Genomic DNA, 12563 nt, shown 5'->3' on the forward strand with positions numbered 1-12563 from the left:
GGAAGAACAGAAAAGATAATGAGTAACAGTTCTATCATTTTGCTCCTAAACTGCAGTTTTCATTCTGCACAAGCACAGTATTTTACGGTGTGCAAGCACTGAAGAAAACAGAAACCATTCACCTTGAATGATTTTGTATATCTCCTCTCTAGTTTTTTTCTCTTTGGCTTCTTTCACTTGTTCAAGAACTGAAATCATGGGTAAATGTTAAATGAATGTTACATGTTTTAACATCCACATGATTAATGTACAATGAAAATTAGAGCATGAATTAGTGCACTATAAGTGTGTTAATTTAACATTAATAGTACTTGTAAAGCGGCAAAGTGGTTTTCAGCCATGTCATTGTGTTAGATGGCAAACTAAATTGAATAATGGATAATGGATAAATTAATTAATTATCTTAATTCCAAATTACACACACACACACACACACACACACAAAAAGAAAAAAAACCTATATATTTAACATTACATAAAAGCGAACACAATTTTTGTGGACTTTTGCTAAGAAAACATATTGAACAAAATATGCTAACATTTTTACAGTGTGCAATGTGTAATTGATCAATAACAGCAAATAGTTCTCTCTAGTTTTATACTGTATATAGAAACATGTACAGCAGCAGAGTCCTTTAGAGAATCCTCCAGCTGTGTTCTTTCTCCTCTTTTAAGCATCTTTCTTTCCAGAAGCAGAGGTGAAGTAGAAGCAACAGTGAATGAAACTTCATCTTCATCCATCAATTTGTTCTTCATCCAAGTCCAAATTGTAAGAGAAGAGTGATAACAGTGTTCTTCAAAACTGATGCAAAATCACAGTGACGTATAGATATATATGCTTCCTATCGATATACAGCTTACAACTATGTAATATTCTATAAACAAAGTTAATATGGAGTAGCTGACAATTCAGATGCATCATGGCCACCTGATTAGTAAATTTGTACTTGGCCTATACACACAGTTTAGTTGTGGCCCAAAGAATTCAAACACTGCTTGGACAATTATTGGTCTAGAACTATTGTATAGCTGGTGCTATTAATACAGTGTCAATTATATTACATATAATGTTATTTATACAAAAACAATGAATAAATATTTATGGTTTAATATGCAATTATATGGGGAATATGAAAGCATATTTTTAGGTTGTTAGCTATATGTTAAGATCCTGCAGTTACTTTTATTAAATTGTTAATTTAAATGAACAAAATAATAATAATGAACAGTCTTAATTTAGTGATAAATTTTCCCATGGTAAGTGAATTATAATTTGTTATTAAGATCATCTATTGACATGTTGGTTGCCATCTGTCAACTGAACTAACACTTTTCCCTATTTGTTAAAGATACAAAATGTTTCTATACCTTCATGAAGATGCTTGTGAGCTTCTTGGTCATCTGTTTCAGTGGAGTGACTCTTTGATGTTTTTCTCCCGCTCAGGCCTCTTTTTATGGCATCTTTCTTCCTGTCATTGTTATTGTTATTTTCATCATCTCTGTTTGTTAGGTCCTGCTGGACAGGAGAAAGGACAAGCTCCTCTTCATCATCATGGCCATCTTCACCAGCGGTGGTTCCAAAGATTGTTTGATCTTTAGTCTCCTCTTTTAAAACCTCAACCTCATCTTCATCTAGATCATTCTCCAGGTTCTTTGTGACCTTTTCAGCATTCACCACATTCTCCTCCTTGCCTTCCACTTTCATGTCATCCTTACCCAGCACTTCAAGATCATCAAGTTCTGTTACTTCAGTCTTTTCCTTTACACAGATGGTCACAGTAGCTTCAGCCAATTCACGTGGCTGTTCTTTTTCTATTGACTCTTCGGCTGTTTCTTCGGTGCTGGCATCTTCATCTGCCTCAGGTTCTTCTTCCTTACTTATGAAATCAGAAGTCTCTTTAACAGGTTCTTCCTCAGGTTCTTCCTCCTCCTTTGTAAGCCTGGGATATTTCTGAAATTCATTTTCATCTGTATTATCTAATTCAGTTTTGGTTGTAACATAGGAAGTACCTTCTGCGGTTTCAATCGCTGCTTCTTCAATTGTTTCAGTTGATTCTTTCTCCTCTATAACGGCAGAGCTATCTTGATCCGAGGTATCATCATTGTCAATGACTTCTGGCATATCAGATGGTTCATCCTCTGTAACATCTGCAATATCTTCAACTGATTTATCAACTTCTCCCTCTGTAACAACATCCGAGGTATAATCAGTGTCTTCTGTCACATCTGAGGTCATCATAGTTAACTCATCCTCTACGGAGTCAAAGATATCATTAGCCTTTTCAGTGGCTAATTCCTCATCTATGACTTCTGGAATGTCATATGTGTCCTTCTCTGTAACATCTGGAATATCTTCAGCTGTTTTAATAATTATTTCCTCCTCTGTAACAGCATCAGAGGTCATTTCAGCTGATTTGTCCTCTTTAAAATCAGAGATATCTTCAAACTTTTCTGTTTCTATTTCGTGATCTGTTACTTCTGGAATATCAGATGTTTCAGTAACTTCTTCTTCCTCTGTAACAACATCTGAGGTATCGTCAGTGTCTTTCATATCTGAAGCATCAGATTCATCAGATTCAGTCATTTCAGTTGATTTGTCCTCTGCGAAATCTGAGATATCCTCAACCTTTTCAGTTGCTTCTTCCTCAGCTATCACTTCTGCCATATCAGAAAGTTCCTCCTTTGTGACATCTGCAATAGCTTCAACTGTTCCAGCAGTTTTATCCTCCTCCATGACATCGTAGGTAACCTCATTGTCTTCAACGGTGACATCATAGCTGTCCCAAGCCGTTTCAACCCTCCTTTCCTCCTTTGGAGCGTCCACAATATCTTGAGCTCTTTCAGTTGTATCTTTAGCAGCTTCTACCTCTTTTATTTCCTGTTTAGTACTGTCTGTGGATTTCACAGCAGCGTAGGCAGCATAGGCAGGGTCCTCTGTTTTGCCTAGTATTTCTGCAACTGTTTCATGAAGTCATTTTTCATTTCAGGTTTATGACAGAACTGAGCTAATTTTACAGATAAAAACACATTTACCAATTTATGTGTGAAACACGAGAGTTTGATCAGATTGGAAACACATAATTAAATCACACTGATGACCTTAACAGTATGCACATGTTACGCCCTGACAAAAAACTTCAGTTGAAGCATTTTTAGCAGTTTCATCAAAACCCAAAGTTATATTTTGTGACTCTGAGACGTTGAGACCTTTTGTGTACATTTGTGCACTTTTATCCAAAGTGACTTGCACTGCATTCAGTGTATACATTTGATCAGTTCAGGAATGACCTTGCTAGCACAATTCTCTACTGTATGAGCTGTTTGAAGATTTTTCAATAAACACTTTATGCATCAGGAATGCAGCAATCTGAAATTAAACCCTTTATTTCTTTCCACAACCTCAGCTTAAAATCTCAGGGCATTAATATTGTGACATTCACAATATTCTTGTAACATGTGCCATAACTGTGGTAAGAATGCCTACATGCTGTATGTTTGTGAAGAATATCAACTGACAAATGTATCAGAGAAGGTTAGCCATCGCACTACATTGCAATAAGGGGACAGGAAAAACAAACAGCAAGAAATGCATTTGACATAAACTTTTTATTTTTGTATTTGGTAAAAATGTCATGCACCTTCTTTGAAACCATTCTAGAGAAATTAAATGCACACATTTTTACATAATGTGAAGAAATATGGGCAGTACTGTGTGAGATGGAGAGTGCAGGACATTAAAATGAACACTATAGTACAGACAAAAAAACGACAATCATCCATTATGCAGTCATGCAGGTCCTTTTCATGTGCCATATTACATAACCTCTATCACTGTTTTCTAAATGTCCTAATTATCAAATGGACTGAAACAGGGTAAGACACAACATAACTGTGCATAAATAACCATATTTATGAGATAACAACAAAGCAAAAAGGTATAATTTTAGTAAATTTAAGATCTTGTATTATATATGCTTGAGGTTTGAGTACTAGTTAGTTTTGTGTTAATATAGAGCGTTTATGTAAATTAAAGAGTGTGCATTTACTAACCTTTTTCCATAGGGGGCAGAAATTCTCCTGGAGAAGATTTAGGAATATTGATAGACTAACATATTATATGATTTCTTAATAGAGGTATTGAGTAGTGAACGAATGAATATTGACACAAACCTTTTCGTCTTATCACTTGCGGTGTGTCATCTGAAACAGAGAATGACATGCATAGTTAAAAAAAACTGTATTTTAATACACAAGTATACATTTATGATATACTGTACTTGATGGGATGAATACCTTTGTCTTCCATGAGCATGTTTGAGAGATAAGCCAAGAACATATCCCTCCTGTCAGCAAACTCCTCAACAGTGTCTGTGACAACTTTCATGGGATCAAAGCTAATGTCAGGAATACCACCTGGGAAAGATGAAATAAAATAACAAAATTCAATACTCCTTTACTAATCAAATATTGAATACAAATGAAACACAATGTTTGGAGCTGATAAATGAACAATACCTTCATCCACTGCAAACAGACTGGATAGGTAATTAAAAACGGTGGTCTTCACTTCTGTGGCCTCCTCTACAACTATTTCAGTCAGCTCTGCAGGATCAGTGCTTATTTTGGGAAACCAAGCTGAAATTTTGAAAAGGTGCATATATTTGACTTATATATATACATACACTACCCTTCAAATGTTTGGGGGCATTGCAATTTTTTTTAATGTTTCTTATGCTGACCAATGCTGCATTTATTCAAATAAAATGCAGTAACTCTGTGTGAATTATATCACTGAATGTCTAAAATGATGCAAGAAATAAATACCTTCAAGGTTCCCGAATATGGTTGAAGAAAGGGTCTTGATCCCGCTTAAAATTTGCAGAGCTGCTTCACTGGCAATGTCTGCTGGATAAATGATTGCTACATCCAGGATATCTATACAGCATGTAAAGCATTAAACACAAAACAGTGAGCAGCTTAAATCCTGTTTTACTGAAATGCTCAAATGACTTATTTCTTTATACACAGGAATTTCATATGGTGATTGAAATATTTTCTTGAGTTAGAGCACATTAGTCTTTGATTACTTGTCAGCCTGCAAAACAACAACAGCCAATTATTTCTGTAATGTGGGTACCTTCAAATAAGTGGAATAAGTAGGCCACTGGGAATCTAATCCGGTCAGTAACCTCATCCAATACAGTGCCACCAAGTTTCACTGTTTCAGTGATGCCTGTGTGCTCTGTTAAGTGTTAAAATAAGTCCAAAAAGCAGACAATTACACAGGATCAGTGTTTATTTTGGGAATCATTGACAAGATGCATGCACACATATAGATTAAATAGATTATGTGAGTGTATATATACAATGTTGGTGCTTTGCAGTACCTTCAGTGCCTCCAAACATTGTGGAAATATACAGTATAACAGTCTTGATCCCACTTAAAATTTGCACAAGAGCTTCACTGACCATATCCACTGGAGCAACCACTATATCCAGTATGTCTGAAGCACAAAAAGCATTAAACAGGTATTAGTGCTAATAAGACTAATACTTTCTTTTTACCATGTTCATAAGTTATTGTACATAATGAGTCTCTAATTGCATGTCAGCTTCCAGAACAACCTCGACCAATTATTTTAGCATGATTAGTAAAGCAGGTACCTTCAAATAAATGGAATACATAGCTCACTGGCGATCTGATCCATTCTGTAGCCTCATCCAATACAGTGCCCCCATATTTCACTGTTTCAGTGATTCCTAAATCTACTGGAAGGAAAAACAACATTATAATGCAAGTCAAAACTAAATAGTGTTTTATAAATTATTTTTAAATGCCATTAATGAACATATGTACATACCATCAGCACTAAATATTCCTGACAGATAAGACACAGATGAGTCAGCAGCTGAACTAATAACTTCCACTGGATTTAATATTATTTCAGTGATGTACTCTGTATTCCAAATAAAAGCAGAGAGTTTGCAACAAGTTATGTATGTCAACAAAATGTAATAGGCTACTTCTCAAAGGACTGGTTTAGTCAAAAATTGTAATTCTGTCTTAAAAGGTTACTCCACTGTGGCGAGTGGGGCGGGGCCGAGGGACATGGGAACCAGGAGTGAGGCTGGCAATGAATGGGCAAATCAGTGACACCTGCGACCCACCGCCAGTCTCGAGTCCCACGTAGGAGATGGAAGGATATAAAACTGGAGCGAGGCCTGGGCTTTTAGTTGTGTTTTGGTTTTTATTTGAGCGCACCAGTCGTCCGTGAGGGGCTGGTGCGCTGTTTTGTGTTTATTTTGTTATTAAAGTTTCATGTTGATTGTCCGCCGGTTCCCGCCTCCTTCTTTCAGATGAATACGAAGTTTTTATCATTACAGTGGTGCCGAAACCCGGGAGAAGGAGGGACGCGCTGCTGAAGATCCCTCGCCGCTGTGGTGAATCCGCGGTGCCACAGAGCTGGCGAGGAGGATGACGCCATGGATGCTCGAGGCGGTGGGCTGGAGTGAGTTGCCGGGGATGGGCGAGCTAGCTGCCGACCGCCCGCGATGTGGAGGGACGGCTGCCGTCCGTGAGGGAGCGGAGGAGTCGGCGCCGTTCGCCAGGGGGCCGGAGCCTGCTGCCTCCTTGAAGGTATCCGGAGGAGCAGGGAACGGGGGACTCCTGCCGGCTGCCCAAAACCGGAGGAGCCGTCGCCGTCCACCGGGCGGCGGAGGGGTGTCATGCCGTCCGCCGAGGGCCGTCCAGTGCCACCGCCAGGCACCGCGGAGGAGATCGCCCAGCCGGTGGAGGGCCGAGCAGCAGTGCGTCTGGGAACCGGAATTTTTTTTTTCTCTCTCTCCCCTCTCTCGTCTCTGTCGCTCCTCCTTCCATCTCCTTTTCTCTCGCCTCGTCTGTCCTACCCCCAGATTCCCGCAGGTTCCCGTGAGCGGTCCCCCCTGGAGGGAGGGGGGGGGGAGTAGAGCGCAGTCTCGAGGGTACCCCCCGGCCTGCGAGGGGCGATGGGGGTATGTGGCGAGTGGGGCGGGGCCGAGGGACGTGGGAACAAGGAGTGAGGCCGGCAATGATTGGGCAAATCAGTGACACCTGCGACCCACCGCCGGTCTCGAGTCCCACGTAGGAGAACAATTCGTCTCATCCGTGTCACCGTAGCACCATTTTCGAGAGTATCCACTAAATGCAAACAGCATAATCTGTTCTGTCTCAGCCGCACCACATCGATACCTTCCCTCTCGAATGGTCTCTCCCGTTGCATGACGCGCTAAGGGGAAAACTCCTGTTTTACTCTGTACTAAAGCCTGATTTGTTCACATTTGTGTAGCTGCATAAACCAATGGCGCTTTAGCCCACCAGAAATGGCGGAGCTGACCCTTATATAAGTTGGCTCAGAGTGCCATTTATCAAATCATTATCCTTTATTGATGAGGACCATCTCTTCGCTGACTCTGGAAGAAGCCAAGAAGAAGCTCAGAAGAAGCTAAGAAGAAGCTCCATCTCTGCTCGCTGCCATCGAAGACGCCCAAACAGCAAGGATTCCCTGCAGCCGTCTGGCTCATGAAGAGCAAGCCAGAGAGCGAATTTCCTAAAGATAAAATTTCAGCATGCATTGGTGCAAATGTTGCAAACTATTCTCTCGAAACTTGCCAATCAATCGGCAGAAACAGCCTGATCACTGAGTTCTTGATGGGTGCATCGAAGCTGGAACCTCCTTGCCCTCATCCTGTGCCCTCTTGGGACTTGTCTATAGTCCTCCAGGCCCTGAGAAGGCCCCTCATCGAGCCACACAGTTCAGCCGATATGCGGCCCTTATCGCTTAAAATGGCCCTGCTCCTTGCCTTGGCATCAGTTAAGCAAGTGGGTGACTTGCAAGTGCTGTCAGTCACCACCTCACGTCTTGAGTTTGGGCTTAATGACTGTAGAATAATTCTAAAACCAAGAATTATGTTCCTAAAGTTCTCTCAAATCCATTCAGAGCTCAGGTGATTGGCGCTCCCCGTTACAGGTGGTGACTTGGGTCCGAACATGCTTTTTCTTTGCTTTGGAGGCTGCCATAAATGACTGCCGGCCACAAAACAGCGACTTTCTCACTGGATCATTGATGCGATAGCCTTGGCTTACACCTCAGAAAACTTGCAGTGCCCCATAGGTATGTGCACCCATTCCACAAGAGGGATGGCCTCCTCAGGGGTCCTTATTAGTGCTCCAGGACTGGGTTCACAGAGCAGGATGTCCTGTATCTGCTCATAGCGTGGCAGGTATTAGTGCTAAAAAGACTAATAATTTTTTTTATCATGTTCATAAGTTGTTGTACATAATGAGTCTCTAATTGCATGTCAGCTCCCAGAACAACATCGACCAATTATTTTAGCATGATAAGTAAAGCAGGAACCTTCAAATAAGTGGAATACGTAGCTCACTGGGGATCTGATCCATTCCACAAGAGGGATGGCCTCCTCAGAGTTCCTTATTAGTGCTCCATAACTGGGTTCGCAGAGCAGGATGTCCTGTATCTGCTCATAGCGTGGCATGATTGTATACGTTCCCCTTAACATCTCATACAATGGGAGAGAACGGGAAATGCTCTGGTTACTGACATAACTTTGGTTTTCCTGAGATAAGGGAACAAGCTTTGCGTCACTTGCCGCACCATAAACTGCATGCAAATTGATGACTGTCACTTCAGTCAAATGATCTGATGAATGGTGCTCTGAGCCGACTTATATAAGGATCGGCTCTGCCCTTTCTGGCAGGCTAAATTGCCATTGGTTTATGCAGGCTTCAGTACAAAGTAAAACAGGAGTTTTTAATCTTAGTGTCTCATGCACCGCTTGTTCCCTTATCTCAGGGAACAGAGGTTACATCAGTAACCTGAGCCTTTTCTATGTTTATTTGTGCTTTGATTTGAATGAAAACAATGTATTTGTATATTATAACATCAGTTATAATATACATCATTGTGTTCTGAAGATGAACGGCGGTCTTACGGGTTTGTAACGACATGAGGGTCATATTTGGGTGGAGTAACCCTCTAATTTACTCACCTTTCTTCCACAAAACACAAGTATATTAAATTATAATTAAACTGGTTTTCACAAAATACAAAGAGCATTGTATCAAAAAGTGGTCAATAATACTCCTGTGCTATATTCCAAGCCACGTAATAGTTTTGTGTGAGAAAGAGATCAAAATAATTTATATTTAGCTCACAGGCACGCTCCTGTGAATGAATCATTATGAGTTGAATCTTTTTGTGAATCAGTTGATACGGTCTTAATTGTGGGGAAATCGGATTGATCCAGTTCTCGAGTCCAACTCACAGATTCAATGATCCGGTCGCAGACAGCTCACAGCATATTAAGATTTGTTTGAATAACGATGGTGTTTTTTCACACAAAACTACTGAATAACTTCAGAACAGTTGAAATATAGCACATTAGTCGTTTAGACTACTTGTATAGCTATGATACATTTTGCCACCTTTTTTGAAGACTGAAATATTTAGTAGCTAATTGTAATTGCACAGAAAAGCATAATGATATTTTAAAGCTATTTATTACTTTCAGCTACTAAAATAAACGTATTGTGTTGAGAAAGCACACCTTGAGCATCATTAAACATATCATTCATGTGATTTATCCTGTTTTCAATGACTTCAGTGGCTTTGTTCACTGCTAGCACTGGATCAGAGCCGAAATCTTGGATGCCTATAAAAACAATTCAGAGTGAACCAAACAAATCCAACAACAGGACAAGAGTAAATAAAACAGGAACTGTGAAAATTAATTAGGCCTTTTTAAAACTTACTTGCAATCTGATCGTCACTGACAAAGTCAAACATGACAACACCCGCTATTGACCAAGAGATCAGAAGTGTGATGATGACCACCCATTGTGCCGGGCGATTAATGATTCGTAAAATTCCATGGCTCCGGGCTGTAAGTGAGTCTGGGTGCGCTACCCTAGCCGGGGCATCTACATCGGTGGGAGAGATGGGCTTCACTGCGGGACCTGGAAATACGGATTAATTTACACATATACCAGTATAGCAAACCTTGCTTCTACATGTCAAAAAAGAGGAAAATGTTACTCAAAGGATGTTAGCTAAAGTACTGAGCTCTTTTTTATTATTTGTGTTAATATATTCTAATTACTTTCCATATTTCTACATTGTTCTTTATTTCTATATAAATACAGCACCATAACAACATGATATTTGTTGCAGCTGTTCTCTTGCATTAAAAGCAAGATGCATGACTGACTTCACGCTTGCAAGAATAAACTGCTTCTCCATCTTGTGTTATTTTCTCCCTGCTGCTTGAGTTTAATGACCTCATGAACTAAACAAAGAAGCTAATTATTAACAAAGTCTTAATATTGCAAATATTGAACACGTTTGCTAGATTCACCAAAATGTGACAAGTTAAAAAATTGGGGTCGGTATCTTAGAATGTTTTTGGAAGAAGTTACTTATGCTCACCAAGGCTGCATTTATTTGATTAAAATTACAATAAAAACAGTAATATTGTGATATATTGTTACAATGTAAAATAACTGTTTTATAATTTAATATATTTTAAAATGTTTATTCCTGTAATGGCAAAGTTGGATTTTGAGCAGCCATTACTACTCAGTGTGACATGATGATCCTTCAGAAATCATATATCATCCTATCGTCATCATATATGCTGATTTGGTGCTCAAATAACATTTAATCAATAACATCAATATTAAAAACATTTTTTGTGGAAACTGTGACACATTATTTTTTCAGGATAGTTTGATGAACAGAAATTTAATTGCATTGATTTTAAGTTAATAATGGACTTCTCTGTATTAATCTCAAAAACATGTACAAATTTTCTAAGATACATAAATGTTATAAGTACAACATGTCATTTGTTTCAGCAGATTCAAATCTGTTTGTGACATAGGCTACATAGATCAACTGAGCTTTATTATATGGTACCACAACAGCATTTATTGTGATTCAAGCTTTTATTTTTCAAATATTCTATTGTTATAAAATATCATGACATCTACTTTTACACTTTTGTCTGTCAATCATGAGTACAAAACCTGCAGTACCTTTGGTTGCCTGAGCCATGGTGGTACTTCAGCCGAATGTCCTTTGATTTTGCTTGTGTAATCTTATTTGGACGGTTTCACCCAGTTGATATTAAATCCCACTCAGGAAAAGATGTTCCTCTTTTTCGTCCCCATCCAATCCATGGGTGAAACCCCACAGTCTCGTGAGAAAAGCGGGTTGAGGGTTTTCAAAGTGCCGGATTTGGGATCATGGCTGGGGGAGAATGGGATGTTAGGTCATGGCCGTAAACAGGGGAGTTCAGGCTCTGGCAGGGGACGCAACAAATAGGTGCTGGTAATTTAGCCCATGTTATTGGTGCCTCACATGGGTGTGGGACGGGAAAAGTGCTGGGGTGCTTCAAGGTAACCTTATCCACTGCAATCCGGATTTATTCTTAGACAGTATAGCATTTAGCAGCTGCACTCTCTCTTGCCTTTTTAGGTGGTAGTGGGTGTGATCTACTGGAAGCAAAAGAAAAGGAGCCAGTTGCATGTTCACAGACTCTAATGTCTTTGGTTTTTGGGTTTCAGTTAATGTCATTAATTTAATGCATGTACAATCAGTGATATTGCATCATATTATGTAATATTGCATTGCTACAGTAATCATGTTTTCAAAATAAATCATGATTTAGATGAAATGAATCATTGGTATTAGGATCTATTACATTCTATTTAAAGTTAATCATGCTTCTAATTAGCACTCTTTATCAAATCTCACTGCCTATGGCTTCACTGGTGATTTCGTAGAACAGATCTGAAATATAGAAGCATGGCTCCTATTTTTAACTAGAGAACAAACTATCTGAGAAGAGACGTGAGATGTGGATATGTGTGTGGAACGGAACAACATGTTTGGCCGGAATGCAGTGGCCTTCCGCTGGTCACGGAGGGAATTACAGAACGGTACTGCTAAACTTTTACAATTTTAAGAAATTAATATATTAAATAGTTGAAATATTTAATATTAATATTTAATAATCATATATTAATGTAAAAATACAATATTATTTAATATTTAAATATTTAATTAATTTAAAATATATAAATGTTCATATATGTAAAAAGAATTAAATATTTTTTTTTTAAATATAATGCAAATATAATTAATTAATAACAAATGCTGTCCTTTTGAACTTTCCATTCCTCAAAGAATGTAAAAAAAAAACTATCAGTTTCCACTCAAATGTTAAGCTGCAGAACTGTTTTCAACATTTCTTATAATAAGAAAATCTTCCTTGAGCATATTAGAATGATTTCTGAAGGATTATATGACCGTGAAGACTGGAGGAACGGCTGCCATCACAGGAATAAATTACATTTTAAAATATATTAAAATAGAAAACAGTTACTTTAAACTGTAATTCCAAAAACATTAAATCTAAATCTTACCAACCCCAAACTTTTCAATGGTCTCTGCATTGTGAAAGTGAAGTGACATTCAGCCAAGTATGGTGACCCATACTCAGAATTT

General features: G+C 38.7%; 1 protein-coding gene across 1 annotated transcript in view; it reads right to left on the reverse strand.

Annotated features, from left to right (window-relative positions):
• si:ch211-266g18.10 (titin) overlaps positions 1-11409 on the reverse strand; it is a 41332-nt gene extending 29923 nt beyond the window's left edge. The window contains exons 1-14 of the mRNA XM_059520060.1: positions 11090-11409; positions 9809-10012; positions 9604-9708; positions 5862-5957; positions 5665-5766; positions 5388-5504; positions 5138-5242; positions 4825-4935; positions 4516-4635; positions 4294-4413; positions 4171-4200; positions 4051-4077; positions 1369-2958; positions 123-188 (exon numbers count right to left, since the gene is read on the reverse strand). Coding sequence (XP_059376043.1) covers positions 123-188; positions 1369-2958; positions 4051-4077; positions 4171-4200; positions 4294-4413; positions 4516-4635; positions 4825-4935; positions 5138-5242; positions 5388-5504; positions 5665-5766; positions 5862-5957; positions 9604-9708; positions 9809-10012; positions 11090-11108 — 2812 coding nt within the window. The 5' untranslated portion in view covers positions 11109-11409. The remainder of the gene's footprint in view (positions 1-122; positions 189-1368; positions 2959-4050; positions 4078-4170; positions 4201-4293; positions 4414-4515; positions 4636-4824; positions 4936-5137; positions 5243-5387; positions 5505-5664; positions 5767-5861; positions 5958-9603; positions 9709-9808; positions 10013-11089) is intronic.
• Between the last annotated feature and the right edge of the window lie 1154 nt (positions 11410-12563).

The sequence above is a fragment of the Carassius carassius genome, chromosome 32, assembly GCF_963082965.1.
Source record: "Carassius carassius chromosome 32, fCarCar2.1, whole genome shotgun sequence".
In the NCBI taxonomy this organism is placed as follows: Eukaryota; Metazoa; Chordata; class Actinopteri; order Cypriniformes; family Cyprinidae; genus Carassius; species Carassius carassius.